The sequence below is a fragment of the Maylandia zebra genome, linkage group LG12 (assembly GCF_041146795.1).
Source record: "Maylandia zebra isolate NMK-2024a linkage group LG12, Mzebra_GT3a, whole genome shotgun sequence".
In the NCBI taxonomy this organism is placed as follows: domain Eukaryota; kingdom Metazoa; phylum Chordata; class Actinopteri; order Cichliformes; family Cichlidae; genus Maylandia; species Maylandia zebra.
In genome coordinates, this window is record NC_135178.1 from 20,850,335 (window position 1) to 20,869,893 (window position 19,559).

The following is a 19,559-nucleotide window of genomic DNA, read 5'->3' on the forward strand; positions in this document are numbered from 1 at the left end:
ATTACAGATTTGGTCTAAAAAGGCACTCTTTGAATAACTACCAAGGAATTCTGACATTCAGGCCTGTACTGTAGTGCACAAGCTTTTAGCCAATCTCATATGATGGCATCAGTGCAATATTGATGTGTGATTTACTTACCAAAAATATGTAATTTAATTTTTTCTACTTACAAAACAAGACAAAAAATTAAAACCGTGATGTCACAGTCATTATCAGTGTTGCTGTTATTTATTTCATTTTTTAAAATTGTTCTCCCAAGTTCTGTCAATCAGGACGAAAAAGTGAACATTATAACTGACAAACCAAAATATTTTTAGCACAGAACGTCTCCAGAACACAGGACTGAACATAAGGTCATGACTGAGACCTCACAGAGTTAAATCAAGGCTTAAAGTTCCAGCACTGGCTGAACCATGTTAATTACATTTAGACTGTGCTCTAGAGACCCTGGATCAGACATTAAAAACTGTACTTTCCACTACAGTGCAATCTTAGAGATAAAGCTTAAAGATAAATTTCTAGTAAACGGAAATTTTTGGCTTCTCCTTCAAGAAAAAAATAGAAATAAAAGTCATAAATTATCAGCTGTTTTGGGGTCAAAACACAACCAACTTGAGTTACCAAATAAGTCCTTCCCCACTGAAGTTATTATAGACTTGTTACCTAGATTCTGTTTATAGCACTAGCTCAAAGGCCCCACTTATAACGTCTAAACTCTTGTGGGTTGCCAGCTTCAGTTTGGTTAAAAATATAATCAAACCTTCCTCTCATGGTTAGACCAGCTTATCCTTTATAGCAGAGGTAGGCAATACATTTTCTCAAGGGGCTACAGGAGTGGGACTGTGGATGGCCACACAAAATAATTGCAAAAAATGGCACGTTTCTGCAAAATGTCCACTTCAAACAGAGTGATATTTCTACTTTGGTTGTAGTTTAATACTTCATCTTCTTTTGTCTTGATCAGTAAGATTAATCTAGTCTGTTTTGGTCTTCTCAAGTGCATTAAAGTCAGGGTCAGTGGCTGACAGTTGAGTTAGACTTCTGTCTACAAACCCCTCTGAAACCCTAACACAATAACTTTACGTGTGCCTCGCTGGAAACGTGACTAGACTTGACATCAGCACAGCTGTTGTGACTGGCCTCTTCAGTGCTGTGAATTCCTCTGCATGTGCATTTTCTGCTGCTTTTTCACCGCATTTTTTTAATTTAAATGTGAAGGACTGCCTCATCAATGCCAAATGCAAGACCTGCATCTTAGAGCTCTGGAACACCCTCGCCTTTCTTCATAAAACTAAAATTTCTGCTCTCAGGTCCTACATTTGTTTTAGCACTTTGCCCCGGCTGAGTCACCTGACAGCTGTGGTAGCCTATGTCACCTCTCCTCCAATAGTGCAACAAACTGTCAGTGATTCAGTACTCTTGCCCTGATGAAGTTAACTATTTGAGTTAAAATATCAACAAAATGGTTAATTTTTTGCAACATCTCTTGGTGTTGTTTAAGTCAGTGCTCACCAAAATATGTTGGTGCAAAATACCACCTCAGCTCCAGCCTATCCAAGCATGGAGTTACTCCATGTGCCACTGTCATAGTCCCTTTCATTCTGTGCAGTGCTGCCAGTTCAATTTAGTTACTGTGACTTTCAGGTATTTTGTTAGCACCCTTTTTTGTCCTTCAGTGTCTCTTGTGTCAAGTTAATCTTATTTCTCTGTCCAACGTGTCTTACTTCCTGTTTTATTTTGGTAGCTATTGCTCTCTGTGCTTTATATTAATTGTAGCTTTCCTCCAGTCTGTGTTCCCAACCTATACCTTCTGTATATATTTTTTCAGTCCTCCTATGACACATTACCTGTGTGAGCTGTGCGTTCCCTCACTCTGTATATTTCTTGCCTTTTGCATTCCCTGACTCACTCTTTGGAGTTTTTGACTTTGTACATTTTCCTGATCGACCTGCATTAAATACTCATTTTTAAGTTTGACTCCTACCTCCTGCATCTTGCATTTGGGTCCGCTTCTTTTTATTATTAGGAAATATTAGCGCAGCAACTCTCCAAACTTTGCTAAAAGGCTCAGATGTCTCTGCATCAGTCATGTGCTTGTATTTGCAAATGCTTTGTAAACCTTAAACACAGCAATATGCTCTCACCACCAACGCATGCAGCTTTACCTCTGACTTCAGTAAATAAATATTTACAAATCCAGGTCTCGTTAAAAAAAAACTATATTCTGCATCAAATATAATTTTTTAAAGAATATTCCTTTCAAAATAAAATTAACAAATTTTGTAAAAGAAAAAACTGTAAGCCATTCTCTGTTTGTTGGATGAAATGGGACAAACTGCGTGATTTATACTTTTTCACCTTTGAATCCTAAATTCTCCTTAAACTCTCACAGGCTCGACAGGGAGAACCAAGGGGTCAAATTTGGCCTGCAGACTATAGGATGTCCAGGTGTAACCTACTAATCCGCTGACCAGATCACATCTGTCACACATCTATAGAACCTGTATTTTTCTGCTTTCATATTTGTAGGAGGAATATGTCTGCTTCCTGTTCATTGGACCAAGCCTTTTCAAACCCATTTCTTTTGTTGATTTAAAATTAAGTATTAAGTATTCAACTCATAAATGTAGTGACCTAAAAGGCTAAAAGGCTGCATCTACGATAGATCCATTATACACTCTTTAACCCCACAGACTCACTGATGTATACAATGAACCTTACAGCATAATGAACCAATCGTTTTAAACAATTACTCGCTCCTCAGCCACTCCTACCCAAAATAAAATAATTTGAAAATTCATCTGGTGAACAAAGCCACAGATTTTAGTTGCATTCTTTGTAAAAGGTGCAATGGGTGACTTGCTGTATGGTTTTGAAGTCGCCTACAGGTTAAGTGGCTCGAGTTGTTAAAGTATAAATGCAGAGTTTGAGATAACAACAGCTCTTTGGATGTAACTGGGATTATAATAGAAATGGCCCAAAGTCTGCTTATTCCAGGCCTTGTATGTGGTCAATGTGTCAGAGGTGGCACCGAACTGAGTAATTTTTCAGACGCCAGGTTGTCAAGGTTTTGTTTTTCCGGCAGGTGAGCCATAACATTCAGGTCTATTGTCGGAGTCATAGCTGTTTTCAGTCTCTGGGGATTAAAGAAGGTAAGGTTTAAGCAATCATCAGTTTGAAAGTAATGTTCAAGCAAAGATTTAAATAAATAATCAGCAAAAGGACTATCCGTAATATCTGACTGTCACTGGAGCCACTAACCCATCACCGAACACTGCCCTTTTTATCAGCATGATTCAAAAGTCAATGGCCGTGTTTGTTCACAAACATTTTACCGCACTACTGTGAAAATGTGACACTAGTTCCCAGAAGATTAGGCAGACTGACTTTAGTCATGTTCTGATCCACCAGCAGGTCAACATTTGAACAAACATTTTAAAAAACAAATCTTTGATAATACATAAGTTTCTGTCACATCCAGGAACAAAGCAATGCCACTGGATTAGGTTTAAAGTTTGCTAATTAACATGCTAGAATAAAAAAAGTAAACATATCAAATAAATAAGCCAAAGTCTGTACAATCATATTTGCTTACCTGAAGAAGGGATCCTTTATTGTTATAGATCTCTTGTATTGCACCAAATGGGATCCATACTATAGAGACCAAAGAGACGCCCCAGCCAACCCATTCAGCCCACACTGGGTACTCGTACTTCCCATAGTGAGGAGGAGTGTACTGAATAATGCTGGAAACCAGTATGCACTATATAGAGAAATGAAGAACAGTCTTATTAACTACTTTACTGGTGGTTTTAGGTGCATTATTTAAACAGGACTCACCAGCACCAACATGGGGCAGAGCAGCAGCCAGCAGACTCGGAAGTAGATATTTGGACTTTTTCCTAGCATCCTCCTGATCATTAAGGAGATACGTGGGATACCTGAGAAAAAGAAAGAGTTTAATTATTTAACCCCTTCTTGCAAAGCGTTTTGGCAGGTGTCCACAAAAATATTAAAAATAACCCACAAAGCAAGCACAATCGAGCCAGATATGGCATGCCATCGCATAGACAGGGCCATCTATGCCAAGCCCAGCCCATATCTGGATGACATACATCTTATCATGCCAGAAGTCAACCAGCAGTGCCGGCTTGTTGCCAGATCTGGGCCAGACCTGCTTGCTATGTGGGTATGGCCTCCTCCATGTCTCCTGATGTACTGGCCTGTATCCTGGTAGCACCTCCATGCTCTGGACACTATGCTGACAGACAGAGCAAACCTTCTTGCCAAAGCTCGCATTGATGTCCCAGCCTGGATGAGCTGCACTACCTGAGCCAATTGTGTGGGTTGTAGACTCCGCCTCATGCTACCACTAGAGTGAAATCACCGCCAGCATTCAAAAGTGACCAAAACATCAGCCAGAAAGCGTAGGTACTGAGAAGTGGTCAGTGGTCACCACCGGCAGAACCACTCCTTTATTGGGAATGTCTTATGCTAATTGCCTATAATTTCTATTCCATTTGCACAACAGCATGTGAAATTGATTGTCAGTCAGTGCTGCTTCCTAAGTGGACAGTTTGATTTCACAAAAGTGTGATTGACTTGGAGTTACATTGTGTTGTTTAAGTGTTCCCCTTATTTTTTTTAAACATAAACGAAAAAGTGAACTTCATGTGAATTTTACCAAAGATCCAACAGATGGCAACAACCTCAAAGAAAGCCAAGAACACAAGAGAAACCACAGCAGTGTAGTGGTCCATCAGCTGAAACACGTAGATACCTCCCTGTAAGTAAAAGACAGACCTACATGACAAAACAGTGACTCTTACCACATCCCCAAATGTGTTTCCCTGAGAAGTGTCTTACATACTGTACCTTGGTAATGTGAGGAATCCCCAGTACAAAGCAAACAAAGCACACAGCCAGGACCAGCAGCTCTTCTCTCTTCAGGAACGGCAGAACTTTGACTCCAAATTCATCCTTTATGTATGTCACAGCTACCTCAACTGTGCCAAACTGCAGAACAAAAGATTTAATACAAACTTAATGGTTATCTGCAGACCTTGGAGTTTTAAATCATAATCACAGTCATTCAGATGTCGTACATATTTCTCCTTGTTTAGCCTGTCTGTCTTACTGTCTGTGTTGTGAGTGGCAGATATGGCAATACTCAGCCCTCAGTTCTCTAGCACTCAGCCTACCAGCTCAACTCAGACAGACGAGCATTCTCCAGGCTTCTCAGCCTGCATGCTCTATCTCTCTTGATCCATCTTAGCTTCATCTTAACACTTGTATATTTACATTCAAGCCTTTTATATTAAAGCAAAAGTAGTATGGTAATAAAATATCCAAACAGTAAAGGCAAACCACAGTGAGGGTAAGAGACCTCTTTTGATACAAGTGTGCAAATGTTTCCTTTATATTCAAAAGTGCAAAAGCTAAAGTTTGATGTAAAAAATTAAGTGTACAGCGCTGCAGATGTTTAGATGTTTACCTGACTGTCCACGCCCAGACACAACAGCATGATAAAGAAAAGTGGGGCCCATAGCTGAAAGACTGGCATGGTTGAAAGAACTTCAGGGTACACAACAAACACCAAACCAGCACCTGAAATATAACACAACAGAGGACTTGTTGCTATTTTACAATGCAGACATATACAAATGCAGGATATCCGTTGCTATTCCAGCTTAAGTTGGCTGTGCTGTACTGAGCTGTACTTTAAATGTGTGTTATTTGGAGCATATTTTGAGTTCTGTTAAAATATAAACTGGGATCCATTCAGTGACATGCACATATTTCTTTGCTTGGCAAGAGTTATGAGATAAATATTTAGCTTAGCTCAGTTTATAGTGAAGTAAAGGGCTCAGACATGTTTAAGATAACCCTAACTAAAGTGTAACAAAGCACAACAAGGTCCTTCATTCATGACATGAGCTCCTGAACTCCCTGGAATCATATAGCTAGACAATAAGATTTCGCCTGCACGTAGAAATTAGCGGCAGCTTAAAGAAGCACACTGCAAGACTGTAGTTGGAGACTCGGGAGGACGAGAGAACAAAACTAGTGTACAGTGAAAAAATATTTGCCCCCTCTCTGATTCTTAATATGTCACTTATTTGCAACACTTGAATGTTTCAGATCATCCAATACGTTTAAACATTTGACAAAGATAACCCAACCCAAGGAGTGAGCCCAACTCCTGAAAAACATCCCCACACCGCAATCCACTAACCTTTACACTTGGTACAATGCATTCAGTCAAGTACCGTTGTCCTGGCAACCATCGAACCCAAACTCGTCCATCAGAAACGCAAAAGCGTGATTTGTGACTCAAGCGAACATGTCTCCACTACTCTAGAGTCGAGTGGTGCTGTGCTTTACACCACGTGGGCTAAAGCTCAGGAGGTAGCACAAGTCACCTACTGACCAGAAGGTTGGTGGTTCGATCTCCATCTGCTCCAGTTTCCATGCCAAAGATACTAACCCCATGTTGCTCTATGAATGTGTATGTGTGTTAGATAAAAAGCCCTTACATAGAAAAACCCATTTCATTGCCCGTAGTTCTGTAGCGATGGAAAGTTAGCGACCCATTCTTTCAGTCGTGTTTGTAAAAGCAGTCTGAATGCCTAGGTGCTCGGAAGTTATTGGAATTCAATGATTTGGATGGGTGAGTGAATACTTTTGGTAATATAGTGTATCTAACCAGCACAAACTGCAATCAAGCATTCTTGTCTAAGGGGCACTTATTAAAAATTACAATTTGTGAAGAAAGTTCAACCAATTAAGAGCAAAGTGATTTTTCAAAGTGAATCAGACCTAACATCTGATGACAGCTGACAGGAACAATTTGACATTGAGATCAGAGGATTTTATCTGAACACACGCAATCTGTCTTTAATAACTCACTGCTTGACTGCTGATGCTTAAATGTTGCTTAAACACTTAACAACACTTAACTAAATTCAACTACACTCTCTCACACAGGCATGTATACACAAGTTATGTACTCAAAAAGGGCACTTGAAAGATTTAGTACTGTTCATTAAGCTGAGAAAGTCTTGCAGTTTCGACTATAGTATGAAAACTGAATTTGCCACAGTGCAGTTAGATTACTCTACTTACAGCAACAGACACACAATTGTTTGTACAGGCAGTTGATGAATAGTACTCCTTATAGTGAATACAGTGAATTTTCCTTATATAATTAGTCGGGAGCCACTTTAGGAAACTGCATCCAGATGTGCACATCCTGAAATATGCCTTTATTTTCCATGGAAAGAAGAGACATGTTCCAAGGACAAGGAAAACAAACATCAGCTCTTAAAACAAGCCTGGGATCTGTCTCCAGTCTTGAACTATGATGATCTATCTCTCTTCTTTTTAAAGTCCTCAAGATAAAACAAAGCTACAAGTCTGATGTTGTTTTCAGCGACTCACCATCTGTAGCTATGTTGTCCACTGGGAGGTTATGTATATGAGACATGTAACCGACAGCTGAGAAGATCACGAAGCCAGCCAGGATACTAGTGAAAGAGTTGGCCACTGATACAATCAATGCATCCCTGGTAAAGAAAAAGGACAATGTCTGTGAAATGTAGTTTATTGCTCTCGTGTTATTGTCAAGCTCGCACTTTATCAGAAATGTCTGAGACCTTCAGTGGTGCACATGCAGCATTAGCACCCCAGGATCTTTAACAGCAAAGCAAATTTTGAAAGAAAATACAATTTGTTCCATAAATAATTTAACTTTGTTCCCCACCTGCTGTGAGCAAAACAGCTATATAACCACATGCCCTCAAATCACAGGCAACCAAGACCACTGCTGTTCATCAAGGAAACTGTCAAGTTTACAGTAACATGCTGTGTCTGTATTAACTACAAGAAAGAGGGTGATACAGCATCTTTTAATTTACTGTGTATTGAAGTCAAGTGAACCCACACTGTTCTTTTTCAGCATTTTGTGTCCATCTTATTAAAAAATGACTGCTTTTTCCACTCTGTTTGAGCTTTTTTTAGACAGAGTGTTATGAATGCTTACCTGAGAATGTTGTTGTTGAACTTGTTGTAACTTGCCATTGAAATCATCGAGCCAAATGCTATTCCAAGTGAGTTAAACACCTGGCCAGCTGCATTAAGCCAAACCTGTGATATAGACAGAGGAGAGCCGAAGATTGATACGAGTATGGTTTCATTTGATTTGGATTTGAAGGCCATGGAAATGTATTTTCTTTATAAGCATCTTCCTGCAGAGGTGAACAGTCTTGAGTGAAATCAGATGAGAAATCTATACGTTGTGATTTTCAGCGAACAAAGTCATGTCAAACATCTTTGTACACTGCCTGCAGTTTAGGAGCTATTGTTGCTAATAACTAATTACAAACAATGAAACTAACCATAATACCCATTAACATGTGACCTGTTGTGGTGGTCTGTGGTGGCCTGCACTGGGGCGCTGGCAGCAGGACCCCTGATTGTTGTCTGTATGATGGACGTAGTGAAGGAGGACATGCAGAGGATTGGTGTGACAGAGGAAGATACTACAGATAAGGTGAGATAGAGGCAGATGATCCTTAAAGGACCCAGTCAAAAGAAAGAGAAGAAGAGGTATTTGTCATGGTCTTCCTATCCTCACTGATTTTCTGCCAAGATTTGTTTCTTTTTCTCTCTCTCCCAATTCTACTTTTTCTGCATAATCCATCATACAACATGTAATCAAATGGAAAAGTCTCTTTTTAAAACTTGTTTTATTAGTTTAAATTTTTTAACTTTATGCATCAAGCAAAAATGTTATTATATGCAACATTCTCTGACTGGAAGAAATTTGTTTAACATTTAAACCTATTTAAACCTATTTTCTGCACATTCCAGCACACAAAATAAAATATTTTTTGTGTTAACACTTTTGTCACTTTTTATGGAATCAAACTTAAAGTAAGGTCAGTACTTCCACGCTTTAAACGCTGCACGCTCATACTCTCTCCTGCACTCGATATATTATCCATTGTTGATCTGCACACAGCTGTTGTCAGGAAGGTAGCACTCGCTTACATCACTGTCATGAGACATTCTCGCAAAAAACTCACGGTTTTAGTAACGCAGTAACGCAGCGTTCCTACGGGAAAGTAACGGTAATCTAATTGCAATAGTAATCCCTTATTTTACTCGTTACTTGAAAAAAGTAATCGGATTACAGTAACATGTCGCCCATCTCTGGTGGTGAGCCAGTCTGTCTGAGAGTGTTTGCTTTTAAAAATACATATTTTCTCTTCTTACAGTCATGTGAAAAACAAGGATTTCACAGGAATAACTACACCTATGATTCAATAGCTTGAAGCATCTTTAGCAGCGATAACTGAAGTAATTGTTTTCTTTTATCAATTTCTCACATCATTGTTGCAGAATTTTTAACAATTATCATGTTAAGGAAAGACTATAGAGTTGTAGTTCTTTGGGTATTTTTTTGCAGCAGTTTCTACTAGAGATGGACCGATCCGTCTGATACTGACCTAAATTACTGGATCGGATATCGGAGAGAAATAAAAAATGTAATCGATCCATTAAATATCAAAAAAGCACTTCACAAAACTTGTGACATGGCATATCTCGGCTCATAACCGTAGCACGTCGGAGCAGTGTGCCTCACGTGATAGAGCGGCTGTGGCGTGCGAGACCTGCCTCTCTCTCTCCCTCCCTCTCCTGCTGCTACTTCAATCATGAAACTGATTAATGATCAGCTGATCGGCTTTTCTGTCGTGAATCCGTCTCTCTTGTTTGTTTATCGCCCACTTCGCACCAGAAAGAGGAAACCAGAGGCTGAACAACAGCAGCACGTTTAAGCTTGATAATCTGTTGTTAGAATTTATTTAATATTACTTTCTACACCAGGATCTTTTTCTACTTAGCTGACGGCTGGTAACTGTGCAGGGGCGGATCTAGCAAAGTTTAGCCAGGGGGGCCGATAGGGCATTAACAGGGAAAAGGGTGCACAAAGACATACTTTTCTTTCTTATTCTCATTTAAAATGTCTAGCTTTTAATAAATAATTATCCGAATCTTACACCCAAAGTTTTAATCTGATGTAAAATGTATAGAAGTCCATTACTGTATATAGTAACTATTAAGTCTAATATACCCTAGTAAGCTATAGTACTTTTTCCTTTGGGAAGGTACCATCTGTGCAGTCTGCAATTCTTTTGAAGAAAGATGTTGAATCTATTTAATTATTCTTGAAAAATAATTGATTTCTGTGCATTTTTTTTTCACCCTGCATCAAATTAAAGTTGATTATGTTGATTAAGCATCATGAGGTGGAGGGTGGTTCCCTATTTTTTATTTTTTTGCTGGGAGTTTGCAACCCTATTAGTTAGGTTGCTTATTCTTTAAAATACCAGAATAGGGAGGATGGAGTAGGTTTAAGTTTATTAGATTGATCAGTTTTGCTGAACTATGAAATATTTTGGGTGCAGTGTATTTTTTGCATACAGGTATAACAGAATAGCTTTAGTGTTTGTTTGTTTTTAAACTTGCGTATGAACTTATAAGAAATGCAGCAAGATATTAAAAAAACTTTTATTGATTAAAAACACACTATATCGGATTCATATCGGTATCGGCCGATATCCAAATTTATGATATTGGTATCGAACATAAAAAAGTGGTATCGTGCCATCTCTAGTTTCTACATGCTTTTCTTTTCAAATCACTGTATGTGGCCAAGGAACAATCTCAACAATCTCAACGTTTAAAGAGTCCATGGCTGAAATAACCTTTTCAGGTCGGGTCTGGCATGCTTTAAGATTGACCCTTGAACAGACACAAGTTAAAAGCCTACTCTTTCAAAAGGGACACTTCAAGCTTCAAAGAAAGAAAAAGGTGACTTGATTTGTTTTTGTACGCAGACCAGTACAAACTAGTACAAATTGGGTTTTGGTACCAATGTTTAACCAACATCCCAGAGATAAGTAGTCTCACCTTCACTTCAAACAGTTTGCTCCACACCGGTGTGACAAAATAGAGGATACCATTCTTGGCTCCAGGAAGCTGCACATTGTTGATGAGCAGGGCAAACAGGATGAAGTATGGAAACACAGCAGTGAAATATACTACCTATAGAAAAAATGGCAAAAAAAACCAAATGGTGAATGTCAACTTGAAATCCCCCTAAAAAAAACCTTCATCACAATCACCATGACACAGCAAAAGTCATTTTTCTCACCTTTCCTGTGGATTTAACTCCTTTAAATATACATAAGTACACAATAACCCAAGCAAAGACAAGACACCCAAAGAGTTCCCAACGAAGACCACCTAATTCTTCAATACCGCGAGTCTTTTCCAGAAGTCTGTTTCTGTGAAAAGGAAAGAAAAACATGCGACTAAAGTATCTTCAAATACCCAGAAAATTCGAGATAACTGCGATTAGAACATATTAGTAAAGCCTGACCAGCATGCAGTACAATGCACTCACAGAGAGAAGAAAAAACTACAAAACATTTTGAGGTAAACAACAAAAACTGCTTTAAATTTGGTCAAAGACACTTTGCTAATGACTAATGACGGTTTTCAGTAACTTTAAGAAGAAGAACACAACATGATTTGAGCGAGCACTGCTTATACAGCACAAAAGTGCCATACAGAGTGAGCTGCAAGGAAGTGATGTCTTCTCACTCAAAGAACTGTTGGCTAGCAGACTGCAGGTGGGTATCATTGCCAGGAAAGCCACTCGAACAATTTCCAACAGCATTCCAGGTGTTGTTGCAGGACTTCCAGGGCAGAGTCTCCATTCCGAAGGAGTTGAATAAATAGTAAAGTGCCCAGCTCATGAGCACATTATAATAGGTGCAGAAAACGAAGGAGATAACAACTGTGGCCAGACCAACACCTGCAGAGTGACACGTGGGGATAAAGAGAGTAGTGAGAGACAGCTCTACAGGAGTCGTGCCAACTGTGGGAAAGAAGCTGTACGCGTTGCTTTATTCTCATACCCAAAGCATTACTGAGTGCCATATACTTGGGCCTGATAACAATGGCATATATCTTTTGTAGAACAACCAGAGAAGAGCCAGTATCATTAATAACCTCTGCCCAGTTTCCCCAATACACAGCCACAGACGAGACAAATTCCTGGGGCCTTTGAGTAGAAATTACGCCTTGTTGTTCAGCAGGTGAATATAAAAGACTACTGAGTGAGGTGAGATCAAAGCCATTCAGCAGATGTAAATTATTCAGTCTTTTAACACCTGTGGTTCTGAGCTGCGTGTCAGGTTTCAGACTGGGGCAAGTATATGTGTAAATACCAAATGCAAGTTTCAGCCTCCTCCTCAGGGAATTCAGAACAATGACTCGGTTAAAGAGCTCCCATCTGGAAGAGGTATACAGGGTCATTAATTAGCTGAAATATCAGCCCTTTTAAATACAACAAAAAAATCTGTTCATTTGCTGAGTCAGACCGTTTTATGTGTCGAGATCAATGGTTAGAAGACTATGCTGCCATCTTTCAGAATACACTTATTTGTGCGCTTTGGGAAAGTCACTTAAATGACAGCTAAAAGTCTGTAATTTAACACTTGTACAGTTGCTTTTCTTCATTTTCTAGTCTGTTTCCTAAATAGAGACTGTTGGTCATCTAAGCAAAGGTACTGAGGATTAAGAGACAGAGTTTTGCACCTTGAGATTTCCAACTTTTGCACTTTTTTTGTCTGCCAGTTGTTTTTTTATGGACTTTTTGTGAATTTCCGCTGTTTATGTAAGATTAAACATTCACTGGAGTATTTTTTAACACTTGTGTCTGTACTTCTACTTAAGTAAAGAAAGCCTGTATTTCTGCCACCTCTGCACAGCTGCTGCTCATTGTCGAAAGGCTGGAATGCCACGCGCCACAGATCCATGTCTGTAAAATATACATGTCTCCATGTAGTAAAATGTGGAGGGGGAGGCAGCTGAATAACAGCTCTGAGCAAAGGAAAACCCTCTAATCTCCAGGATCAGTGCAAACCACTGCTTAGTAAGTGAGCTCTACTTCCTTTTGTTATCACCTGTTTGCCTCTTTCACACTAAATATTATTTCATATTATATTATTTCACACTGCCAAAAAATCTGAAACAGTTCAACTAAAGAAAAGCAAGGCAGAGTAATTAAAGTATTGCTAGGATTAAGGATTAGTGGATAACTCAGACATGGGTATATTTGCTATATTTGTGGGAAGCTGGGAAGCTGCATCATGGATCACAGGTACATGACAGTAAACTGCACTCAAATTGCACAGGTGAGTCATTCAGAAGAATATACAAAAAAAAGACTACCTGCTTTGGGCCCCTGTTTAGCACAGAGCATTAACCAGGAAGAAATGAGCGATAAATCAAGTGAAGGACCCAAACGTTTTGACCGGGTAGATAATCTCTGTCCTTAAGGAGATAAGAAAACTATGGAGAAAAATCCTCAAGTTAAAACAAGAGAGAAAGCATTGTCATTTCACACCCACAAGTAGAGATTGTTGATGGCTGGTCTCTTGTTTGATTTAGAGGGATTTGGACAGACTGTTGGTCCTCTCAGAGTCCATACTTTTCATTTTCTGGAGATGTAAAACTGTGGGAATGTCTCAGCTTCTATATTTTTTTTTAACAACAATCGAACTTTAAGGAATATACTGATCCACTTTATTGGCCTTTTTAATGAACTAATGCAGACTCAGAGAGAACATCTTCAGTCGCTCGTGATTGACTTAATTATCACGGATTTTACTGACGTCAACTTGATGGTTTGAAAGGTTCAATCATACCTCACAAAAGTTAAAATACATGCAGTCACAGAAGTTGAAAATTTGGCTAAACAAGTTCTCATCCATCAACATGAAAAAATATGAAAGAAAATAAAGCAGGATTTATTCAAACCAAAGCATTAAGATAAGATAAGATAACCTTTATTAGTCCCACACGTGGGAAATTTGTTAAGACACCTGCATGCCTTCACCGTGGCTAAATATGGATAAATAATTTAAATATTTATCTGAGATCCTTTTTTTCCTTTACACTGAATGGTAATGTGGGCTTCATGGCTGGAGGAAAGCAGAAAATCCACACATGAGGTCTGTCATGTTTTACATAAATTATTCCCGTTTTTCATGATTGTCAAGTTTTTTAAAAAAAACTTGCTTCTGTCAGGGTGTGGCAAGATTTCAAACCATCTCACTCTCATACATGGGTTGACTGCACTTTGTGCTTGGTTGTCTTTATAAAGTGTGTTGCTGTTTGTGTTTCTTAACCCCTTTGCAGCTTTAACTCATCCTTGGCTGAAGACTTTTCTTTTTTCCATTTCTGTGTGTCGTCTGATTCATATGCTATGTTTTAATGTTGACAGCAATTATCTTTGAAATAAACACAGATATAATCTTGTGTTTTCATTGTGCTACAAATTTTAAATACATCAAGCTTGTCTGACCTCTTCTACAGTTACCTGGGTTGGTAGGGCAGTCCATTTTAGAACTCACTGTTTAGACTCTGTATTGATCAGCTGGAGTTTCTGGTGCTGTTGGCTAATAATTAAATATTTGTCTGCAAATATATGAGTTGGACTCTTGGTTTTGGATTTTGAAATCTATTATAAATGCATACGAAGAAAAAACGTGTTTTAAAGGTGGTCCAACAACAAAAATAAATAAGTCCTGGATAGTAACTTACCTTTCAACAAGGGACAGATTTTGGCGAAAGCATGCACAGGCCCTAAACGAGTATACTGCCCAACAGTAAACTCCATGAAGAGCAGAGGAATGCCACACACGAGCACCATGGTAAGATAAGGAATCAGGAAGGCACCTGAAGAAAACAAAATTTAGCAGGTTTACAGCTCTTCTGAATAAACCAGCTGCAGAAAATTCCAAATAAATACTGCTGCCAATGTCCAGATGACAATTGTAAGCTCACAGTGATTGTTTTATAGTAGTCATATATTTATAATAACTAAGTAAGTAACTGCTGAATATCCTCTTTAACAAAATCTAGACAGCTTCTACGCTGTTTAGAAGTTAGTGTTTGTTCCTTTGCTTGCTTGTTTTGCTGATCATTTATGGTCGGTGGTTCAATCCCAGGCTGCCTCCTTGCTGCATGCCAAATATCCTTGGGCAAGATACTAACCCCATGTTTGCCTACTGGTGGTGGTCAGAGGGTCCGGTGGCGCCAGTGTCCGGCAGCCTCGCCTCTGTCAGTGCGCCCCAGGGCAGCTGTGGCTACAATGTAGCTTGCCATCACCAGTGTGTGAATGTGTGTGTGAATGGGTGAATGACTGAATGTAGTGTAAAGCGCTTTGGGGTCCTTTGTCATGGTCCTGGGTCGGTGACCCAGCGCTTTAAGTTTATTATTATCATTTTCCAGTTCATCATGATTATTATTGTTGTTTGAGTTCTACGTGTTATATTCGGTCTGTATCTCTGTCTATGGTGTCACCCCGTCTGTTTGTGAATCTGTTTAGTTCAGCGTCTTGTCTGGTGTCCTGTTTTATTGTGAAGGTCTGTGTCATATGTGAGTGTGTTCAGTTTACGTTTCCCCTGTCTCGTCAGCTGTGATTTCTCCCAGGTGTGTTCCCCTCCTGTCTCTCATCCCTTGATTACTGCCGTCTGTGTATTTAAGCCCTGTGTTTCTCTGTGTCAGTGTCGCGTCGTTAACGTCTGTTCACCCTCAACTTGCTGTGTGTTCATGATTTCCAGTCCTCCTGCATCTCAGTTTAGAGTTTTGTTTGCTTTTGTGAGTTTTATTTTATGTTGAAGTTTTGTTCCAGCAATAAAGCTGCATTTTCAGTTGAAACCTCGTTTCCTAAGAGTCCTGCACCTTGGGTCCACCACTCCTGCCTGCCTGCCACACAGCCAACCATGACATCCTTAAGGACTAGAAAAGCGCTATACAAATGCAGGCCATTTACCATTTTACCATTTATGCAACAGAGTACAATTTCCACTAGAGGCAGAATTTGCTTGTATAATTTTTTTGTGATGATTATCAAAAAGCATACAGCTGATGCTCAGTTTCTATTTCTTAAATGCTGGTGTCAAATATTTTATTATGATAAATGATTATGATATTTTATACCAGAGCAATGTCATTTCAGCCCCAGATTTGAACGTTTCTGTCACTGTGCTTAAGGAACCCACGCACATGCATGTGCCACTTTTCAAATATGTGCATGAGGAAAAATAGCAGGAGCTTTAATTGCGGGTGTAAAAGTTTGAACAAAGTGTATCTGAGCATTATTGACGAAATAATGATGAAAAAAAAAAGCATAACTGAAAACATAACTAAAAGTAAATCTGAAATGTACAGAAAATGTATTTCTTATGTTTGTGCCCATTTCTACTTATTTATTGAAGTAAGTATGAAATATTAAAGTCACTAAGAGTTAAACCCTTTTTATTGTCTTTGCATTTTCCTCATTCAATTTTATATTACCAGTTATTTTGAAACAAATAAAAAAAAATCCATAAAAAACAAATCAGTAAATAACTAAATAACCCTTGCTGACCACTTCAATGTTAATCTACTGTTTAACAGACTACACAGTCACTGTTACATAACTGAAGAATCACAATAAATGATGGAGTGCAGGTAACCAATCATATCATATGATTGTTAGGTATTTTAGTACCATGGGAGCATTTACTGGATATTGTTTTATAGTGACATTATACAGGAAAACTCTGTCATTCAATAAGGCCCCTTTGTTTTAGTTATTTTTCTCTTTGACCCAAGAATTGATGTGTGAGAATCACAGGCTGGTACAAGGTTGAAATACCACAGAGATCACTCCCTCAGCTACATTAGTTTCTAAATCTCTTAGGAGACGCCTGTTGAAGGCCAGATGGTTTGTTTCAGAATTCACTAATGAAAGAACTCTTTATTTCGTGCCTTGAAAATATGTCGCTGAGATAATCATAATTGTAGCTGAACTGATAAACTATACAAAGGGTGCTTCTTCACCCAAGGGCAGGAAGACGCTCCCTTATCTTGGTCTGTACTGGTTTAAACTGAGAATCTGCTGACTCGTGAATTTTTCCCTCTATATAAACTGTTGTACTTGAGAATAAAGTTGAGTCGATTTGGGAAGACAACCTGAAGCAGTCTCTGTTTTCTTGTTCTCCCAAGCTGCTCCCGAGCTCGTACTAACACGCTGAATGGCATGCTTGAATGTTACTTGAGAATATATTTGACTGTGTTACAGATTAAGGGACAATCTCTGCTGATAGACGCCCACGCCTCGGAGGAAGCCGATCCACGGATTAGGCCCTGGAAGCCGTTTCCTTCAATGATGATTTTTTTCAGTCCCGCCATGCAGAAGCCTAATAAACTAAAAAAAAAAACAGTAGCTGCTGCTATGTTTACGGTCTGCTTTGTGCTCCGTGTCTTTAGCACTCTTACCTCCACCGCTGTTGTAGCACAGGTACGGGAATCTCCAAACATTACCGAGTCCCACGGCGTAACCCACCGTGGACAGGATGAACTCCAGCCGGCCGCTCCATGTGGGTCTCTGAGCCTCTGCGGTCATCTCGAGATCTGCAGTACCTGATTCCCTGCTATCAGAGGTTTCCCGTGAGTTCTCCACACCAAAATCCATTGTAGCTTAGTGATGAAGGTAAAGAGGGTTTTATTAAATCAAGATGATTCGTGCTTTAATTTGTCACAACAAATAAGTTGACTAGATTTGGTGGAGTGATGTAAAGACAAGAGAAAAATGAACTTCTAGAGGGTCTGAACCAAAGATGTCTGAGGATAAAAGGGGATGATATGCGCTACCAAGACAGCAACGACATCCCAACAAGGACTCCTAACCCAGACAGGTGTCATTTATGTTAAGGCAAAGCCCACTCCTTGTGTAAGCCTGCCTTTTCACCCTTTTGCCGGTGTTGCACAACACCTGGCTACTGTCAAACAAGTGTGGGTGTTTTGGATTGGCCCGTTCCCTTTCTTTCCAAAATAAAGGTCCAGAATCCCACCCTTTTCGTAATTGACAGACACATAAAAAGAACCATTAACGAAGTCTTCTGGCTGGTATCAGCACAAAATAAATATGAATGTGATTCAAAATATTCCACATCAAATGAGGAGAAAGTTTTAAACAGGGAAAAAAAGAACAAGCTGCCACCCACGTGGAGTACACTAGCCCAGACAGTGTGTCACAGATTAGTAGGCAGAGGACTCACTCGCAGGACTCTGAAGTTTAGAGAGAAGGTGAGGGTTTATTTGCAATGTGGAACAGATAACGCGGGGCTCCAGGGAGTAGGGCGGGGTCCGAAGGGAAGGTCCAAGACGGGGGTACACACTCGCTCTTCTTCAACTTGATCCGTAACTCACTCCAAATGTCCACACCAAAAAGCTCACGCTCACTCACACACATCCACAGAAATCCAGACGGCAGGGAAGACGGGCAGGGAGTCTAGAAGGCCTGTACACAGAGGGGGGGGGGGGAAAAAAAATGTCAGGAGGAAACTCTAGGAGATCAAAGTGAACAATTTCATGGGCTAGGCTACACTGACGCTAGGTCGTGTGACGATCCAGCGAGGAAGCAGCCTCTCTTGCCATCTTAAGTAGTCTGCCAGGATCAGTGTGAATTAGCCACAGGTGCGTGTTCAGGGCGGGTTCAGAGGCGGGGAATCAAGGTCCAGTTCCGCCCTGGTGGGAGAGGCTAAGACAAAAAATACACACACCACGACCTCTCCAGATCTTGAGAACCATGACACAGTGGTAGATCGTCTTGCATCCCTCTTTTATTTTGAAAGGAACCCGTTAACTCTATTCCTGCTCCCGCTCCGCTTTACTGGCCTAATGCGAGTTTGAATCGTATGAATAGATCACTGGCTTTGTTCGGTGTAATATTTACCATGTAGACCAGTTTCCTTTACTGGCATAGGGAAAAACTCATAAAGAGGGATTACTCTAGCCAATATAAAGTTGAATTGAAGGTTCTTTTAAAGTGGTTTTATTTATGGTCCTTTCTGCTCTTTTTACAAAATCTATATTGGATGAGTGTGTGCAGAGTTTTATTGCTTAAAAGCAAATACACTATTCTACTCTGTTCTATAGGGTTTATGTTCCGTAAACGTGTGCCACAAGCTGGTTGAACCGCAGACTGACCCGAAGACTAATTTAGCTGTCAAGTAGCAGCCAATCAGAACGCTCCCTGCTTGCACGAGGAGACTGTTGGTGGTTGTTGGGAAAAGGGAATGGAAAGAGAGCATTGAAGGACTGTAGCATTGATTTATTCCTCAAAGATGACGGTGTGCTTTTGTATGTGTATGCGTGTGTGTACATGTATGCAAGCATGCATGTTGGTAACCAGTAAGCAAATCCAAGGCTTGCTTTCCATGCGCTTAACTGCTTATATTGTGTTTCTGACAACCTAGCTTTGTCCAACTTTGCAAAATGTCAGTTGGTTGGAATGGCCTCGTCGGATGGTTTCGTTCCTGTTTATTAGCTTGTAAATTTTGACATTAGAGCAAGTTCATATGCTTTGCACAGTTTAGGCGTTGCATTGCTTTTTTGTTGCATTGTTTTAATGGACAGCAGGCAAGAACTA

The 19,559-nt window shown here is 39.7% G+C and overlaps 1 protein-coding gene across 4 annotated transcripts; it reads right to left on the bottom strand.

The window, feature by feature from the left end:
* Nucleotides 1-210: 210 nt before the first annotated feature.
* Nucleotides 211-18,649, bottom strand: si:ch211-225b11.1 (sodium- and chloride-dependent GABA transporter ine). 4 transcript variants are annotated; one of them, XM_076890855.1, is made up of 15 exons: nucleotides 18,520-18,649; nucleotides 18,187-18,428; nucleotides 17,405-17,556; nucleotides 14,681-14,815; nucleotides 11,672-11,885; nucleotides 11,220-11,352; nucleotides 10,976-11,110; nucleotides 8,043-8,146; nucleotides 7,442-7,566; nucleotides 5,496-5,608; nucleotides 4,877-5,017; nucleotides 4,686-4,785; nucleotides 3,842-3,942; nucleotides 3,597-3,764; nucleotides 211-3,137 (listed from the first exon to the last, which is right to left on the bottom strand). In XM_076890855.1, exons 3-15 carry the CDS (start codon nucleotides 17,529-17,531, stop codon nucleotides 3,012-3,014), a joined length of 1,722 nt encoding a protein of 573 aa, XP_076746970.1. In that variant the 5' UTR covers nucleotides 17,532-17,556; nucleotides 18,187-18,428; nucleotides 18,520-18,649; the 3' UTR covers nucleotides 211-3,011. The 4 variants fall into 4 exon arrangements, with proteins under 4 accessions (XP_076746970.1, XP_076746969.1, XP_076746968.1 ...); XM_076890854.1 differs by having other exon boundaries at nucleotides 17,405-17,559; XM_076890853.1 differs by having other exon boundaries at nucleotides 17,405-17,605.
* Between the last annotated feature and the right edge of the window lie 910 nt (nucleotides 18,650-19,559).

What these genes read in the sequence shown, in the direction of transcription:
- si:ch211-225b11.1 (XM_076890853.1), bottom strand. Translation starts at nt 17,600, where the DNA reads ATGGATTTTGGTGTGGAGAACTCACGGGAAACCTCTGATAGCAGGGAA. An exon ending in TTCAACAACAACATTCTCAG is followed by an intron (nt 7,567 to 8,042) that starts GTAAGCATTCAT and finishes TTTCTTTACCAG; the next exon opens with GGATGCATTGATTGTATCAG. An exon ending in TGCCATCTGTTGGATCTTTG is followed by an intron (nt 3,943 to 4,685) that starts GTAAAATTCACA and finishes TCTTTTTCTCAG; the next exon opens with GTATCCCACGTATCTCCTTA.